The sequence below is a fragment of the Nicotiana tomentosiformis genome, chromosome 8, assembly GCF_000390325.3.
Source record: "Nicotiana tomentosiformis chromosome 8, ASM39032v3, whole genome shotgun sequence".
Taxonomy (NCBI): Eukaryota; Viridiplantae; Streptophyta; class Magnoliopsida; order Solanales; family Solanaceae; genus Nicotiana; species Nicotiana tomentosiformis.
Window position 1 is genome coordinate 90,264,687 of NC_090819.1, and position 19,287 is coordinate 90,283,973.

The following is a 19,287-nucleotide window of genomic DNA, read 5'->3' on the forward strand; positions in this document are numbered from 1 at the left end:
ACGTACGACCTCCGAAAACTACACACTCTTCAGCTCGTATTAGAACGTTGGAGGTTGGGATGAATGGGGTATTGTTTTACTTTATCTTTCTTTTCTCAAGAAAGCTTTTAATTTTTTTTTTGTCAAAACCATGTGGCTTTTTTTAATTGGACTATTTTGCCACGCCATACGCATGTAATCCACCCAATATATCCTTTTGGCTGGTTAGTACTTTTGTATTTAATTGGCACAGTTTAAAATGAGTTATAGTGTCTAATAGGAAATAGGCTAATTTTAAGAGTCCAAGTAAAAAGTGCTAACAAGTTTCGGTGCCTGTCTATGTATTTGGCCATTAAATACCAAGACATCGGTTAGAAGATGTGCATATTTTAGCTACACATTATAAAAGGATATAGTACAAATGTGCAATTGAAAAAAAAATAATGCACACATTAAAAGGGCAAAATGCAAGAATTCTCTTATTTGGCATTTGTTGAAAGTAGTGTAGTACAATATACTACAGCATATAGTACAAACAACATTTTCAAAAACCTCACTAAAACCCTGTTGTTTGCGAACCCTAACATCAGATCAGTGCAAAGCTATTGTGCTTCATCTGCAATGGCCTCTCGCTGTCGTACACTCTCAAGACCAGCAATTAACCTTTTCAAATCCACAATGAACAAGCAATCAAGCAGTAGCATACCCACTTCCTCTTTTAACCTCCCTCGCCCATTTCCAACACTCTCGAGGCAAGTTTAAAAAAACCCCAATTCAATTATTGAATATAAAAATTCAATTTTGACTGTTAATTTTGATGTTTCAGGCCATTACCTCAAATGGGTTGTCTTCAATCTCTGTTGCCGCTCCACAGTGCAGTCTCTTCAGCTCGACTCACATCCTGCCTTGGCATTGATTCCAAGGGCTCCAGATCGTTGTCTCAGGGTATGCTCTGCAGTGCCAACCCAGGAGTTTGATATTTTAAAATTTGTATCTGTAAGCAATACCACTTTTGTTTTTTTCTTTTTCAAATCACGTTTATATATTCCTATGGTTGTACTGTTTGTTAATTTAGTATCAAGATTATACCCTTTGGTGGCTGAATCTTTGCATATAACTCATTTTCATTCCGGGTGGTGTTCGATTGTGGAGCCACATAGACGGAAGGGTGGTCAGTTGAATACCCTTTGTCAAATATTGTACTGTATATATAGAAAATTATACTGCATATATAGGTCAAAGATTACTTTTTTGCTCATATATATTAAATCTTGAACACCTTCCTGGCTTCGCCACTGGTGTCAGACATATTAAGTATTGGTTAGGTGTTTTAGGTAGTCTGGTCTAGCTGCTGTTATGTACTGATAGTTTAGTCTTGATAAATTATGCTACAAGGGAAGTTTATCCTAGGTAGTTTACTTCTTCTTTTTTTAAGTGACTTGATGAAAATAAATGCTATGAACATTTGCTGTGAAGCTTGTCTTCCTTTGCCTTTGTGTCTATGGTTGTCAAGTATAGAATGTATCCGCGCATTCACGTTAAATGCATTGCATGAGTGCATTGCCCAAAGGGCTATATGTGGAATGATTTGAGATTAGGCAATTCATTGTGCCTTTTTTAGGTTAATCCATCACTTTTTGAGTAAGTTGTTTAACAAGTCATACTCCTTCGGTGCTAATTTTGGAAATTTATGTTTCTTTTTCTTTTGCTGGTAAATTAGAACTAGGTAAAATTCTGAGCTAGGTGGGTTGCATCGACCAGTGTGAGCTATCGATATCATTTTTTTCTTTAGTCAATATTATGTAATCTATCTTTGACTATACAGGACCATATTTCTTGTGGTATATGCTTCCTGAAGTTTGGTTTTGCTTCCTCACTTAATACCAACACTATCACCACCACCACCACCACCACCACCACCAACATACCCAGTATAGTCCCACAAGTGGGGTTTAGGGAGGGTAATATGTACGCAGACCTTACCCCTACCATGTGAAGGTAGAGAGGCTGATTCCGGAGACCCTCGGCTGAAGAAAAAAATGAAAATGAGCAATAACAACAGTGATATAGTAAAATAACTGAAGTGAAAGAAATAACAGGTAGACACATAACTCCACAAACAAAAATGCAAGTCTAATACTACTGCCATGAGAATGGCAAAGGAATACACTCACCTACCCCTTAACCTTCTACCCTAATCATCGACCTCCACACCCTCCTATCAAGGGTCATGTCCTCTGTAAGCTAAAGTCGCGCCATGTCCTATCACCAATTTATTAAAATGAAAACGTAAAGCCATACATTTTTGTGATTATTGAGACTAAGAAATTGATCTGAGTACTTTCTGGTTTGCTGTGACCAGCTAAGAGCTTTCAGAATTGCCCAAAGAAACCTAGTCTTCAACCAAATTTTTTGTTCTTTTTTTCTTGCTAAAAGGTTTGAAGAGCAGAAGAGAAACCTAGAAACAGTTAGGAGCTCGAGGGAAGCAAAGAAAGTAGTATAACAAAGAAAAAAACGAGATTGGATGAGGATTGGTATAGAAGGAAAAAGTAGGGTGAGATTAAATGAATAATAAAAAGAATGAAAAATCAGTCACTATCCAGCGAGTCTCAAACTATGTGCCATAAGCCCTTGGGGATTTCTCATTTATAAGAATATAAAAATAAAATGAAAAGCTAGAGGTACAATGAAGGAAGGATCCATGATCGCCAGGAATATAACATCATGAAGAAGAAGTCAGGAAAATAGAAACTGAGTTTCTTTTGGTAGGAAAAGAAGAGAGAAATATGAAGCATGAGTAGGAAGATGGATCAGAATTCTTTCAATCATTTTTGAGGTATTTAACTATCCTTCGATTATGGGGGATTTGCAGGAATACTGAAACTAACAACTAGAATCTGTTATATATATTACTAACTACTGAAGGTTAGTCGCGCTAAGCACTATGCTCTTTATTAATATTAAATAATTTTATTTTGTGAAAAAATATATGGAACAACTTGACTCTTTGTGATAGCATCATTTTAAGATTCATTCTTAGAAATTAAATTTATCTTTGGACGTTCAACTTCTTACTATCTATTCTCTCTAGTCCAAATACGTGTTTCAACTTATGTGAACCTATTTGATTGGGCACGAAGTTTAAGAAAAAACAGAAGACTTTTGAACTTGTGGTGTGAAATGAGGTACATATATTTTGTGTGGTTATAAATTATTGCATAAAGGTAAATTGTTTTCAAATATGAAAAGAGCTCATTCTTTTTGGCACGGACTAAAAAGGAAATAGGTTCACATAAATTGAAACGGATGGAGTATTATTTACCAATTAGTGTTTTAGGAATGTTAGATTGAAAAATTTGATAAAGTCATATTGATACATTTGCTGAATCATAAGCACAAGGAATGTGTTCGGGCTATGATATTTTATCCTTTAATTTATCAATTTTTATATACTCAAGCTCAATTTAAGATTTAACATATTAATATTGAACCTAGAAATTTAGTCATTTATTAGTTCTTATTTGCATATAATTTAAGTATTTAATTAATTCAATTTGAATTTCCTCCTCAATTTCTCATGAATTATTTATTCCTCTTACCCTGCATTTAATTGTGGAATTTTTTTGGCTACAAATAGATTTTAGGTTCCCTACATTTAGATTATAACCATAAATTCTACTAATAGATGTATGCAAAAGCTGCGCAAAGAGGGAAATTACACATTTTTACACGGTAAGCACTAAGCAATACAAAGAAGTATATGTTGATGGCAGTGGCGGACCCAGGATTTTGTGCAAGCGTGTTCAATCTTAGAAGTATATAAACTTAGTCGTAAAATAGTAGTTGTCAAGTGGGTTCAAATAAAATATTTATGCAAAATTTACATAGCTTTAATCCTAATTTATACATATACACAGTATTATTTTTTTGTGAAGCGGGTTCAGTTGAACCCGCTAGCCACCACTTGGGTCCGCCACTGGTTGATGGGACAGGTCTTAGAAAAGACATGGTCATGACATAAGCATAAGGGTATAATGGTCAAAGTGGTATAAGAAAATTTCAAGTGAGCTACAATAATTCCTTTTCTCATCCAATAAAATTGCTTTGCTTTGATGTAATTACAAAAATACTGCTCTGAGAGTCTAAGAGCTTGTTTGACTTTGTGTTATCAAAGGCGCGCTTGAAGCTTGCTTAAACTTTGAAGCGAGGCTCAAAACATGTTGAGCACTTCGCGTCGCTTAGCAGGCACTTCACCGTTGTCATCAAGGCTCTAAGACATACTTTTCTTTAATTTCTTTGTCCATATATTTGGTATTCATGCTTATAGATATTAGTCTTGGACTAAACATACATATTTGTAGTTTTTCTCCATTTGTACCTTTCTTCATTAAAGTCCACGCTTTATTTGCGCTTCGCGCTTAAAGCTCCAATAGGCCTTGAGTTTTTTTTGCGCTTTTCGCCTTTGATAACACACTTTGGCTTAGCTGAATTTAAGTAGCTTTACTTTTAAGCACCAAGCGGTGAAAAATACTTTTAAGTGTTGGAACTAAATTTATGATTAAGCAAATACGTGTTTAGATAGAAGTGCTAAAACTGACAATAAGCAATTGATATGTTTGGTAAGATATCACTTTTTCTGTTAAAATGACTAAAATACCCTACCCTGATTGCTAATATATATATAAGCTTAGTATTGCAATATTGTTAATTCTAAATTAATTTATGCTCAATTCACTTTAAGTTATAAATTTAAATAAAAAAAATGTTTTTTATAGATATATTTTTTTTAAATAACTAGCAATAGGGGAATGTGTGGAGGTCGAGGATTAAGGTGGTGGGTTGACTGGTAGTTGTGAGTTTTTCCTAGGTTTACCAGTAGTACTAGTAATATTCTTGTTGTTAGTTGAAAGTTAATTCCTTTTAGTTTGTTATTATATCTGGTACTTAGCAACCTCGTCCATTGTTTTTGAAAATTGCTACTGGAAATTGTTGCTCCCTGATTGTTACTATTTGATGCTACTTTTTCTCCCTTTTACTAGAAATTGTTGCTCCCTGATTGTTACTATTTGATGCTACTTTTTCGCCTCTTTTTCCTTATCGTATTTTGTCTCCCTCGTCTTTCTTTCTCCCCCCTCTTTCTTCTTCTTCTTTTTCCCTTTTATTCCTTTCCACCTTATCTTGAGCCGAGGGTCTATCGGAAACAACCTCTCTACCTCTCCAGGTAGGGGTAAGGTCTGCGTACACACTACCCTCTCCATACCCCACTTGTGAGATTATACTGGGTATGTTGTTGTTATATTTTTTTTAAATAACATAATAATAAAAAAATGGGTCTTGCTAACCCACATTTTGGTTCACTTAAATGTCATCTCCAGCTCATTAAATATATGGGCTTTCTAGTCTTTAACCCTAATTCCCCAAATTTTTCCCTCTCTTCTGCATCAGCCAAACTTTATCTCTCTCTACACTTTCTGTCCGGAAACAAGACCTAAACAACTACATTTTTTCTCTGATCTTCCAAGTTACTTTTGTTTTCTTTTGTATATTTTCCCTTCTTCCAATGCTGAGCAGTGCAAAATGAATGAAGAGGAAAAGATTTAAGAAGTTATGGAGAAAAGAGATCAACTTGATCAACAACAACAACAACAAAAAACCCAGTGTAATCCCACAAATGGGGCCTGGGGAGAGTAGTGTGTACCCAGACCTTACTCCCCTACCTTGTGAAGGTAGATAGGCTGTTTCCGATAGACCCTCGACTGAAAGACAACCTACTCACAACAAAATTGAAAAGAAATACGGTATTGAAAAAGCCATGGTAAAGAGGAAGTAATAACAACTAGATAACATGCAAGGGAAATAACATGTACTAACAACAAGATAATAAGATAACAAGTAAAAGAAATAATAGGTACGGATAGAAATCTAAGAAAAAATCTTGGTTTACTGAGTTTTGGAAATTTTTGCAAGTACCGGAATGGAATCGTATATGTAAAGGAGCTACGAGAAGAAAGAGAACTTTCTTTTCAACTTGTTTTAAGCGGTTACACATTGACATTGGTATAAATTCCACAGTGGAAAGAAATTGTAAGGCACCAGTGAACTTTAAGAAGAATAATAAATGATCCTTCAGCCTAGTCAACAAACACCAGATATTAATTCCGATTTCCTAAACAGAGTTTTCAGTTTGACAGGTAAAAAGTTTCCTAAGTATTTTCCACTCCCCCCATTCAGCTTGTTTAGGGCAATGGTAATACTGAAGAAAAGGGAATGAACGAGCTGCAAATCTAGGTGAAAGAAAAGGAAGAATGTGGGATTAGGGAAAAGACAAGAAAGCTCATATATTTAATGAGCTGGCAGGGACATTTAAGTGAACCAAAAAGTGGGTAGGGTGCTAACCTACTACATTCATAACTATCTTAAATAGTGGACGGTAGATGAATAATTTGACAAAAGTTCATAACTATATCATCCCTTCCGACTGAAGTTATCTTCTTTGTCCAAGTTCACCATATAGCCAAGGACATCCGTTGACAAGTAGTAATGGTAATGGATCTCAAATGGTCGCTAGTAAAATCTGGAACCATTAGACTACAAATACACTTATATCTGACCGATCAAAAAATTTGATCTTGAAAGAATGAAATCTATTGTCTTGGCTTTACCATTACGGGTCTAGCCTAACTTTTGAAAGCATCAACTTGTACAACCACTGAAACTTTGTCAGGACAACTATGCAGATCTCACTCTCGAGTCCAAGAGCTTGCTTTCAATCTCTAAGAAGTTCGATGACATCTTCTCTTATTATCTTTCTCTTCGGTGCATGGTAGCTTAATTGGTATTCTTTTAATTCCATGTCGGAATAATTGGTTGAATAAGAGTGAAAGAAGACTAAAAAACAGGATTCCTCTCCTTTATATGTAGTTAACTAGATGGAAGACTGTCTTCTTCATGTTTCCTCTGTATAGGAAGTCTTTTCTTATATTAACCAGTCTCTTCTCCACTTTAGCAGGGATGGGAAACGAAGACATAGTATATGTAGGAAAAGCATTTAGAACTCTATTGATTAAAACTATCAGGCCACTGAGACTTGTTAAAAAAACAGAAAGGAAAAAACGTATCCGGTTTCCCAGTGAGAACTACTCTATCTTCTAATTAGAAATCATATTTTCACATAGTTCCAGTATCCCTTGCCAGATCTCTGTTGCCTTGAACTTTTCTCCTGGGGGAAGCCCTAAGTAAGTATTATAGGGCATCCAACATAGCAGCCTAGAGTCTCAGCTAGGTAATTCACTATCTGTAACCGCATTAACAAGGAATATTTGGCCCTTAGTTAAGTTGATGTTGACTACATATGGCATCAAACACTAGTAAGATCATCTTTAAACACATTAACTACTCTCCATCAGCATCATGTAGTATTTTTAGGTGTCAGCATCACAAAGCATTTCCAGGTCATCTACATACGTGATGCTTGGAACTGCACATAGGCCACTCTCCCCTTGCTTGGCCTAGATGCTTTTATCCATTCAATTTGAATCTCATTTTGCTCTGGTCCTTCATACCAGTATGAAAAGAAAAGGTGATACTGGGTCTCCGTCCCTCTGACTCCTCTGTGTTGGATGCAATTATCCTTCTTGGGAGCCATTGAGAATCTGATCATAGAGATGCAGCTATGGTTCATTTGATGTATTTCTCATCACAACACGTTTAGTATATTAATCAAGCTATTGATACTTATTAAAAAAAATTTAGTCAAGAGCTATTGATGATAACTAGTACTAGAGTGCTCCAAATTATTGAATATAGTGATGAAACGGATCCTAATAGATCGAAATGGTTTGTGCATTCATATGTTGATGCAGCTAGTTTGAGATTCAGTCGTAATAGTAGTTGTAGTAGAACTGTAGAAGCATCGAATTGATACATTAGTTACTAAAAAAGTTGTTCGTGTGTGTTGATGAACAAGAGAAGGGAGTAGCTGGAGTTCGCCAGAAAACATTGAAAGCCAACAACTCTTAGACTTGTAAGGAAATTTAGAAGTCTTTAGATTTGTAAAGAAAATTCCTAGAGACGCTGAGCTTACAATAACGTAAGCAATTAAAGGAGAGTGGCATATCTGCAAAGCATGCTGGTCATAAGCTATATGGATGTAATGTCCCTCATTTTTGTCTTAGTTGAGCTGTGCTAGTCTGCCAGACACTGCGTAACTAAGAATTGTTCAAGTTATTCTCCAAATATCAAGTACAATATTCAATTGTTAAACACACGTTATATTTCATCTCACAAAAAGCCTTCTGATTTAGTTGGTGTTTTCTTCTACTTCATAATTATAAGCTGCTGCTACCTTAGGCGTTCTCTTTGCTTTTCATTTTTGTTTTCAGCTAATTTTAACTTATTTAAATCATGTCCAGTTGAATGCAATTTTAAATAACCTACTAGCCCAACCATTTCATGTATCTCGATTCTTAGGTGATCTAAAATGGCTACCTATCTTGCTATGATGATTCACGACTTTTGATCACCTATGTTTCTCGATGTTTCTGCTTTGGATGGCCATTGCATTGTAATTTCTCAAAAAATGACTTATTTTTTTTGTGGCTCAATGGGATGCAACACGAAGGGGTCGTTTGGTATGCTAACAAGTTGTACCAGGACTATGATGTGGGGATTGTAATACAGGGATTAAATAATAATGAGATTATTTGGTGAACACACTTATTTAATAGATTGGTTCACTAAATTAAAAATGGGATATACGGGGTATAATATACAATTGATAAACTTGGATAAATTTATATTTCTAACTTTAACCTTGACCTTCTTAAGGGACTTTTAGGAGAAGTGCTTTGGAGAAGGGCACTTTTGTCATTTGGTTGTTTTATCCCGGGATAGCTTATCTCGGGATCGTTATCCCACATTGAATGTGGTATGAAAACAATATCAAAATTGGGGTATAACTAATCCCGGAATTGCTTATACCGGAAACAAAAATCCAACCCACGAGATTAAATCATCCCACATTTTATCCCGAGATTATTTTTCTTTTATCGCATGAACCAAACAACCCCGAAATGTTTTTAACCATGGTTCGTTATATTGCTCTAGCTTAGTGTGTGTTACTTTTGAAATGTTCTAGCCTACTTCATATGCTATCTATTCATAGGTAAACATGAAAATGTCATTATGAATTTGTGTATCCTGATGTTCTTTTTGTTCTATTAGGCATTTCATATATTCTTTTACAATAGAATCCAAAAATTGTCTCATGGAATTGCATTACAACCATATTGCCGTGCTTGGTTACGGCGTTGAGTTAGATGCTTTGTAGCATCAAATTTCCTTGTAATCACATATCATTCTTTATGACTTAGTTATAGGCAATGAGTATCACTATGTTAACCATGTCCGACAACTTTTGGAAGTTGAAAAAAATTTGCTCACCTGCTTTATCTTTTCATCCTCATCACGTTTCAGAAGTAATATCCTTTTTCTTCTACTCCATTAGTTACCAAACAAGGTGTCTAATCAAATTTCAAGATGTTGATGTATGCTCATTTTTTTTAAGTGTTATCGTTAATTCAGGGTAGGTACTTAGTTATGTAGTTGCTATTTATGTCTTATACGTGTCAATCTATAAGTTGTAATGAGGATAAAAAGCAAAGCCACAAAGTCCATGAAATGATATCTTTGTTGGCTAATAAACATCAAAGGAGTTCTCCCTAAGAAGTGTCTTGTTAACTGGGTTGTTAAAGGATTAATTTGATGCTATTTTAACTTGGTCAAGTTTATGGATATTGCTGACTCAGGATCTTCTCTTTTATTACCAGAATTAGGACTCTCAGTGCCGCGATAAGAGACTATTGCTCAAGGAGGAAGACAGTTGTTTTGTTACAATCATGGCTTCTTATCAGCTGATGTCCTTCCATAATTTTACGCAACCTCAGTTCTTAATCATGTATGATATACACAGGATGCAACTTGTGTCTTTTTGTTCAATTTAGTAAGATATTCTCCCTCAATTAGTTTAGAAACAATTTTTGAGTAATAATGTTTGTACTTATGTTGTACTGCTCAAGCTGGCATCATTAAAGCAGTCTTACCATGATTGTATCTTTGTTTAATAGTTGGTGAAATGTGAAGTGCATGTGAGGGGGTGGGATGGTTGATGATATTTGTGTTTCCATGTCTCCTATCCTTTTGAATGCAATCTTGTCTCCATGATTATGAATACACTCTTGCATCCTGGAGTTTTCTTGCATCTTTCTCTATTTTGTTGTTTGTTAGGGGAAGAAATGTGCAAAAATTGGGCCCCTTTTTATTTATTTCATATCTTCTTTATGGTGTACCACAATGCATTGTTGTGAAATCATATGTACACATCTTATCTAGGAGGCAAAGTGAAATGAATTGGTTCTTGGTGCTTTCTTAGATGGTAGAGGTTCCATGCCCTTTTGGCAGAGTTCCAAATTATAAACAAATACTATATCTAGTAAATTTTATGGTTTCTTCCCAGTATTTCCATCACATAATTCTCTGGTAGAATGATGTCAAGTCTAGATAACAAAAATTCTGGAGGGGCTGCATAATTATTGAAAGGCTGTAGGCTGTAATTTAAACAAAGTACCATACCCATAGGCCTAGTTCAGCTTTGTATATGGAGAGGTGAAGTATTCCAAACCCATAGGTGTATATCTGCATAAAGTTGCTGAATTAAATACTTGAGAAGATTCTTAAATTTCAAAGGATCAAGGTCAAAGCTATATATTTAGTCTACTTTTGACCATGAGCTGTCTCCACTCCTAAGTCCTACCTCTTCTCTTCAATAGTTGTTTTATCCTTTTCAGCTAAAAGTGAGCTTGAGAGATTGATATGCTTAGAAATTATTTTTATAGAAGAAATCGTTTCTGCTATTTGTTTACCTTGAATTGTGGAAAATATTTTCGTGTAAAAAGAAGGAAAGAATGACTTTTATCACTTATGAACGGGAATTATTTTTATTTACAATATTCAGATTCTTACTCTTCTTCATATGACTCGTTTTAATTAAGATATAGATATGCAAAAATATCCTGGAACACTGTTTAAACACCCTATGTTATTCCTTGTACGCTTACCATGTGTCATCTACTTTTTTCAAAGTGAAAACAAACCTCTAATAATTCTTTTTTAATTCCTTTTTATTTGACAAAGAAAATGGCCTTCGTTAATTTGTAGTAAAAGATATGCTTAGCACTAATTACTTAGTAACATGTTTAGGGAAGCAGGCTGAGAAGAAAAGCAGAATGCAAAAAAGCAGCAGCCAAGTCATTGTCCGCAGAGATTGTACTGAAATGAAGACAAAACCCTCTGTCATTCAACGTTGAAATATTCCCCATGCATGGGATCCCATATATATTTATACACACCCATTGGTTTATAAATAATGAAAAGGATTGAGGTGGGGATGATGGAGAGAAGCAAATAAAGATATTCTTGAAAATTTTAAATAAAAATAACTCATAATATATGCGGTTTTATTTTTTGATTTTTCATCCAGTAATTCAGTACCTATAGTATATATTTACTACCCAAAAAATCGAGTTTCCCAAAAAAAAAAAAAGAAAAAAAAAAGCTAGGGGTCAGTGGAAAATTTGGGATTTTGAAGTTGATTAGATTACTTAAGAGTAACGTCGAAGATATATATACACACCTAAATAAGGGTGGATTTTGTATGCTTTGGAGAACTCTATATTAATAATGTTACTGCGTTATTGTTGGTCTAAGTGAACCATTTTTCAACTTCTTTGCTGGTATTGTCGATAAGCTTTGCCCTACACACGTGCCTTTCTATTAAATAGCATTGATACTCACCATTATCCTTTTCTTGGACGGTGGATTATGAGGGGATTTCTAGACACTATATACATTGATTAGGTTACATTAGCTTTGCTTAAATTAATATTTCTATTATCTGGTTTTAAGATTTTTAATTTTACATTAGTAACTTCAGTCATATGAGTACGTATTTGTCTAAATTATCCTTTATCTCTTCTTTCAGCTCACTTAATTAACTACTCCACTAATATTGGAGCAGCAATAGTAGAACAATTTGAAAAAAGAGACTAGTAAATGACTTCTTGTTTTTTTTTTAAAAGTGAAACATTTTACAAATTCAGTTTATCAAAGCAAATTATGTAGGATCCGGATTAGACTACAATATATATCTAAGTGATAAGTGGAGGACGACCTAGGTAGGAGAAAGAGGGAGCAAAAATAGAGCTTGAATGTGATGTTATATACTTAGTACTATAATTTATGTGTCGTACCATTAGTTTTTATAGAAAATTGTTTTGGAGGAGCTGAAATGTACTAGAACTGGTTAGGAAAATACAATAACCATCATTCTAGCATAGCTAGTTGACCAAGATATGAAACAACGAAAACCCTAGGTTCATGCATGTCCTAGCTACTTATAGGTTAATTATGCTTATCAATAAGCGTAAAATTAGGTCTCAAATTTAAATCTTAGAGGAGGCAAAAATATTAGGTAATTTTTTCTTACGTGTGAAAGTTTTTATTGACATAATTACCTAATATTTATGTTGATGAAGTTAGCAGGTACTCTGTGAAATTAGTCGAAGTTCAAAGAAGCTGGCGGTGACACTACTATTTAAAAAAGGCGTAAAACTTAGGCGTATATGCCTGGAGTAAGGTGAATGGTATAGCTAGCGTTGGCCTCTGGTAGCAAATGCTGCACTAACAATATAGAAAGGGAACTTAGTTGGATAAAATAAAATAAAATAAAAATAATAAAAATGCAGGATGAGGCACAAGAGAGGCATGTGATTACTGATTAAAATTACATTAGAAGATAAAAAGGGAAAACAGTTGTTTAATTTGATTAGTTGATTCCCAGCTGCAAATAATCTTAAACAATGAAAACGAATTGCTATACCACTGCTCCTGCAACAACTCCTGCAGCAACTTTTACTTTTATTGTTTTTAATTTGACATAATCTAATTAAAATTTTGACACCATAATGAGAAACATGGTAGAAAATCACCACCTAGCACCATGTGGATTACTGAGGTGTGGCAGGCAATTTATTTCAAGTAATTACACTTAAAATTATTATATATGTAACAACAAGGAAATTGGTGGAATAAAACTTGGCAGTAGTACTTAGTTACGAATATAAGATGAGATTCCTATGGATCAGCGATGCCTAGGATCACACATACAATATTAACAGCATCTTAAGCTATACAATGATTCCTCTCTTTCTCTCTCCCCAAGAGAAAATACTTAAATAATTAATCCCCTAATTTCATGTATTCTATGTATTAAGATCACTTTAATTTTTCAATATTTGAATTTTCCTTCTTTCCATTTTTTTTTGTTAGGAGCTGAGAAGTTCAAAAGTTGTACTTCTAGCTAAGCTGCAAGTATCGAAAAGTTGCCTCCAATTCTATCAAAATTTACTGCTCCTTCTACTTTTACTTTTTTATTATATTAAAAATATATTTTCACTCTTACTTGTTAATTTTAGCAAATTAAGAAAAAATTAAATTCTTTTTCCTGTTTTACCCTTATCATTAACTACTCATTCTCCAATTTATTTTCCAAGACTTCTTAAAATATTATTATTATTATGAGTATTATGGTAAAAATATGTACTTTACTTATAATTTCTTAAGGGGTGTACCGAGTCTATTTTGGACAAACAAAAGTGAACAGAGGGAGTAGGTTATAGTAACTTGTTTGGAGGAATATAAGTGAAGATACCTTAAATTGCCAATCTGCATATTCCTTGAAGTATTTATTTTTTTAAAATTAATGTCTAATTATTTGGAAAAGAAAGAATAACAATTCATATTTTCAATTTTAACAATGGAATTGCAATGTAAGAGTTCTAAATCAATGACCTTACAGGTATTCCATTTACCTTTATTAACTTGTTTTTTTTTGGTGCGAAAGATAATATTGCATTAAACTAGATTAACTTGTTAAAAAGCAGTGTAAATTAAAGAATCTCACATGGGTGTGCATGAAAGTTGGCACGTCCGTCTAAATTTTGGATTATTCTTTTTCTACTTATTTTACTTGATCTCCTGTCTCTTGGGTTGAACTAGGGGTTGGGTGAGTAGATTGAATTCTGTGCAGAAAAGATATGTTAAACGGATTTTCAGTGGAAAATGCAATGGAGCAGATAACGATGTAAAAAAAAAAGAAGAACCTCCAATATATATATATATATATATATATATATATATATATATATATATATATATATATATATGGGTTAAATTACGTATCATGTTGTTGGCTAATGTGCTTTTTCTCTAACATTCTCTGTAATAAACTGCTGCTTCATTCATCACACCTTGGATTTGTAATACCAGTCCAGTATATACTATACCAACTTCTTCTAGTATTTCTTCTTTGCTGAAATTCATGTTTTCACCATCCCGATAAAAAAAAAAGTTTTTTTGGTTAAAGTAGCGAAATTTATAAGTTTTATGACACTATGTGCTGAAATTAGTAGTCACTTCGTTCACTTTTACTTGTCCACTATTCGAAAAATAGATTTTCATTTTTACTTGTCCACTTTCGCATATCAAGAGAAAAATAATTTATTTTTTCTATTTTATCCTTAGCATTAATTACTCATTCCAAATTATTTTTCAAATCCATTAAGACTATACACCAATTAATATGAGTATCATGATAAATTATATACTTTATTTATTATTCCTTAATGGATGTGCAAAGTCAATAATTGACAAGTAAAAGTGAACGAAGGGAGTACTATATTACGAGTTTTAACTTTTCATTTTATAGATAATTGTTATTTTTTAAACAAATGAATATATGCACTTAACCTTAATTGATTCTTTCTTAATTACTGTTGAAGATATAATTAAGTAAATAAAAGTGTGTTTTATCTAATATCTTAAGCTTTTAGATAAGATGGTCTGATACTTTAACATAGTATCAGAGTAGGTAGAGGTCTTGGGTGTGTTGAAGACATAATTAAGTAAATAAAAATTGTATGAAGAGAACAAAAATGGTAGAGAATTTTACGCCTTGAAACAAACTCTTCTATCGTATTGCATTTAAATTAGGACAAAATGCAATTCGTTTACTAAATCAATTATTATGAGTAACCTCATTAGATTCGTTGAAAGAGATGAGATAATAGATGCCTGAACTTCCCAAAGGATTGACGACAAACGCAATTTTCATATTAACATTATATTATAGTGAGAAACCACATTTCTATTTGAGTTAAATAGAGAAGGAAAATAGAAAAAATTTAAAACCTATCAATTACACTACCAATCTGTAAATCATATGCAAACTACAATTTGAAGTTTTCTTGCACTTAACAAACCATGCATTACTTTAGAAGTGATTCCCATGCAAGTCAAAGATTATTCCCATGCTTCTTATTTATTTTTTCCCTTCATTTTCCTACTTGACTAAAAGAAAACAAAGCCACGGAAAATTTATTCGGGACATTATTAAAGGAAATCAGAGCCAAAAAAAAAGAAAAAGAAAGAAAGAGATAAATTAACACTTTGAATTACAAAGAAAAATTGGTTCGAAAATTGCCAAATTCTTGGCAAAAGGAACATAAACTTAGGACATTAGACCCTACCCTTTCTACTTGTACTGCCCATTCTTTTCTCTTTTAGTCTCTTATCTTTCACTTAACTTTTTTTCATTTCTATGACAAAGCTACAAAATTCGATAAGTTAGGAATCAAGTCCTAGTAAATTAATCTAACAAAAATATAAGGAAATTCTCTAAGAATATAAAGACTCAATATCTGAAAGCAAACTTCTAAACCGCCATTAATCACTAAATTAGCTGCCGAAAATCTGGCCCAATATGTTGATGAATCAAGTAATCATCAGCACTGGATACATCAAACATCATGTTCTGAGGAAGGAATTGTTGTTGTTGATGGTGTTGTTGAGTCCGAACAATTTCCTTTTGCCTCCGAATCTCAAGAACTTTTCGATGAGAATTTGAGTGCTTAGTAAGCACAAAAGTTGGACTAGCAGCAGGTCGATATTCAGGGACAAGACGTCCAGACTTGTACCTTACACCACACGCATTGCAAAGTGTTTTTGGACCCATTGGTCCAGTTCTCCATTGTGGTGTCTTATCAGTAGCACAATGAAGACACTTCCTTCCTTCACTATTGCTAGCCATATTATTATTTGGAACATGTTGAGTATTCTCTTTCTTAATTTTCGGAATAGACGACTTCACTGTCTTCTTTCCAGAGCACGATATGATCCCTGACTCTGATGAAGATGACATGTCTTGCATTGTTGTTGTATTCATTGGCGAGTTTGGTGTATTGTTGGGAGAATTAGGTGACACGACTAGCAAGCGAGACGCCCAATTGCCCGGAGCCATGCGCGATCGCTTGCTACGTGCCTTGGCTGGAACGGACATGTCGGGATTGAAAATTGGGTTAGTTGCTGCTGATGCTCGGTTATTATTGGGATCAGGAATGAACTGGTGAGTCTCGTTATCATTTCGGGATTTCATTCCTTGAATGAACTGTATTTTCTGCATCTCGTTACTTGAAAATGATTCTTCCACAAAATTCGAAAGCCATTCCAACTCAGCCAAATCGTCATACTGTAAAAACAATACCACAACAACAATTTAATCAGTAACAAATATTTCACATTGTGGTTCGAATTATGGTCCTTTTGACACTAGCGGTCTGGTTTGGGGTACAGTCAGTAAAAATTTGAATTGAAAATAATAGAAATATTTCAATAGTTATTGTTCACGTTAAAATTAATTGCTGACGTGAATTAATTTTGAAAGAAATAAATAACAAATGCAGCATGGTCATCCCGACAAGTTAGAAAACCTGAATTTTCATTATCTTTGATTCACTGTATTGTTTCCCTTTTCTTATTTTCACAGCAACCACACAGGAAAAGTAAATGTTGCTCTTTTCTAGAAGAAAACAAAAGCCATTAAATAAAATTCCTCACAAAAGCGTTAAAGTTACATGTCCAGTGACTACTTTTTCTCCCAGCTTTTATTTACATGGAAAAAAGAAATTAAAACTAAAAACAGAAGCTTGTAACAAAATATTTATTTTATGCGTGCATGAAAATGATGATTACCGGGACGGAGAATTCACTGGAGAACTGTCCGTCGGGGAAATTCCGGCAGCCAATAATATTATCAACAGGTAATTGTGGGTCATGATTGCTTCCGGACAATGAAGAATTGCATGAATTATCGACAACAGAAGAATCAGCGGAATTTCCGGTGACCGTAGCGTCCAACGTGCCATCAGTGACCATTCCATCGTCGTTAGGCAAGTCCAAGAGGTCCTCAACAACGAAATGGTCACCATTTTTGGCGTCGGAAAAGCGCTTTTCAGGCATGAATTGGGAGTTGTAGTAACTTGCTTGGAAGAATTCAGGTGTTTCCATTGGTTAGAAATTATGCAAATTTGGAGCTTAAAGAAGAATGTGTGAAAAGAGTGTGTGTTTTTGGTGTGAGAGGGAAAAATAGAGAGAAAAAGAGAGTTGTGAGGAGTGAAGTGTTGGAGGAGAGAGAGAAGTGGAAGTAGAAGAGAAAGGAGAGGGGGTTTATTTGCGTTTGAAGGGGACAAGCAAACGGCTGAAATTTTGGATGTTGATCAGGAAAAATTATGGCTTTAAAAAAAGCTAGATATTTCGTTATTTCTTTAAAATAAAATAACAATTATTAAAGTGTCTTTATACTAAATAGAAAAAAGAGATAAATTTGGTAGTGAATTTACGTGATAGTCCTTTAACTAGTGATTTTAATTTGTGTAGTTTACAAGTAATTGAGACAAAAGAAATAAAACAGATGAAGTAAAGTATTTTTAGGGCATGGAGTGTTATGAACACGATTTTTCCAACGGTGGACCACACGTGAGGTGTAAGGTGAAAATGAATATTGAATATGGGGCTATAGTAATGGTCTTTACTTAATAACTAGGTCATCAGCTCCTTCCCACCTTCACTACCAACCCTTTCTCGTGTAAGAATAATTTGGTAAAAACTTACTCGTACTAAGTCAATATTAAATGTGAGATATATGGCTTGCATTTACAGTTTTTAATACTTGATCATAAGTAAGTGATATGTATTATCACTTTGAATTATATAGATTCTTAACGTTAATTGTTTGGTTAGGTGTAAACACCGATACGGGTAAGTATTTATCAATTCAGTTAAAAGTATTGCACAAGATAATCAAGGTGCGCGCAAACTAATTCGAACATCACGGTTATAAAAAGGAAAGCGTCGTGTGGAACCAATTTTGTGTGATTACCAACACAAAAATTAGTTCTAATAGTATGATCGATATTCTGTGCTTTGGTTGTATGTCGCCAACATAGGTTTTGATTATGTTATAAACAGAATGTAACATGAATGTTGCACGAAAAATTATTATAACTAAGTCCTAGTGCTCGCTGATTATACTTTATTTCTAATGAAATAATTTTTGGTATAAGATGGTATTTTGTTAAAGCTGATACTCGAATAAGAGCTCAACGGATTAGTGTACTTTATACACCATATATATTGTATATTATGCATTCCCAAGTAGTACTCTTCATGCATAATATAGGTTTATCTATCATAATACTTTGGTTTAGGTCATTTAGCTAGTGTCATCCTTTTCGGGTAGAGATTTGTAGGGGAAAAAACGATTGATATTGTGTGTTTTACATGCATAAAGACAAAATTACATATTAAATTGAGGGCAAAATGGGGAATACGATGTAAAAAGTGTAGATATAAATAAATAGTAAAAAACAATGGAAAAATAAGAAAGCATTGACAATACATGTCTCTACTAAAATCATTAGTTGAAATGTTCAAATTAATGAGCAATATTGCATTATACTGTTACTACTAATTGAGAGTTTCTCCGAGGTTTGCTCGATAACCATGACGTGTTTTTAGAGTATTTCAATGGTCAAAATATCACAATTCGAATTATAATAACATGGATTTAATTCCTACTAATTAAGCTTCTTGATCACTATTACTAAATCGAATCTATTTTCCTATTAAACATGTAAAATGGAAGTGGAAAAACACCACGAGCCCACATATCCCTAATCCCATGTCTGAAGCTGGTCATGAGGGCAATTATTTACGCAATTTGTACAGCAATTATAACTGCACGTACCAACACCTGCAAAATCAAGTACAGTTTCCTTCTAAAGCAATGTCAATAACAACTTTGAAGAAAAAAGAAAAAGTCAAATACAATTACAACAGGGTATTTTAGGAAATAACTAA

At 33.8% G+C, this 19,287-nt stretch overlaps 2 protein-coding genes across 4 annotated transcripts; one reads left to right on the forward strand and one right to left on the reverse strand.

Moving 5' to 3' along the window:
* Positions 1-430: 430 nt before the first annotated feature.
* LOC104121253 (protein NONRESPONDING TO OXYLIPINS 2, mitochondrial) lies at positions 431-10,100 on the forward strand. Of its 3 annotated transcripts, XM_018766557.3 has the most exons (4): positions 431-731; positions 806-924; positions 1,055-1,150; positions 9,807-10,100. In XM_018766557.3, exons 1-4 carry the CDS (start codon positions 445-447, stop codon positions 9,830-9,832), a joined length of 528 nt encoding a protein of 175 aa, XP_018622073.2. In that variant the 5' UTR covers positions 431-444; the 3' UTR covers positions 9,833-10,100. The 3 variants fall into 3 exon arrangements, with proteins under 3 accessions (XP_018622073.2, XP_009631499.2, XP_009631500.2); XM_009633204.4 differs by lacking the exon at positions 1,055-1,150 and having other exon boundaries at positions 444-731; positions 806-975; XM_009633205.4 differs by lacking the exon at positions 1,055-1,150 and having other exon boundaries at positions 444-731.
* Positions 10,101-15,806: 5,706 nt separating this feature from the next.
* LOC104121254 (GATA transcription factor 9-like) lies at positions 15,807-17,568 on the reverse strand. The gene is made up of 2 exons (XM_009633206.3): positions 17,122-17,568; positions 15,807-16,618 (listed from the first exon to the last, which is right to left on the reverse strand). The coding sequence occupies exons 1-2, from the start codon at positions 17,434-17,436 to the stop codon at positions 15,824-15,826; spliced, it is 1,110 nt and encodes a 369-aa protein (XP_009631501.1). The 5' UTR covers positions 17,437-17,568; the 3' UTR covers positions 15,807-15,823.
* Between the last annotated feature and the right edge of the window lie 1,719 nt (positions 17,569-19,287).

Bases quoted from the DNA above. Each gene is read 5' to 3' on its own strand.
- LOC104121253 (XM_018766557.3), top strand. From the start codon at position 445: ATGCAAGAATTCTCTTATTTGGCATTTGTTGAAAGTAGTGTAGTACAA. The intron at 732-805 runs GCAAGTTTAAAA...TTGATGTTTCAG, and splicing joins CCATTTCCAACACTCTCGAG to GCCATTACCTCAAATGGGTT. The intron at 925-1,054 runs GTATGCTCTGCA...TTGTTAATTTAG, and splicing joins CTCCAGATCGTTGTCTCAGG to TATCAAGATTATACCCTTTG.
- LOC104121254 (XM_009633206.3), bottom strand. From the start codon at position 17,436: ATGGAAACACCTGAATTCTTCCAAGCAAGTTACTACAACTCCCAATTC. The intron at 16,619-17,121 runs GTAATCATCATT...TTGTTTTTACAG, and splicing joins CCAGTGAATTCTCCGTCCCG to TATGACGATTTGGCTGAGTT.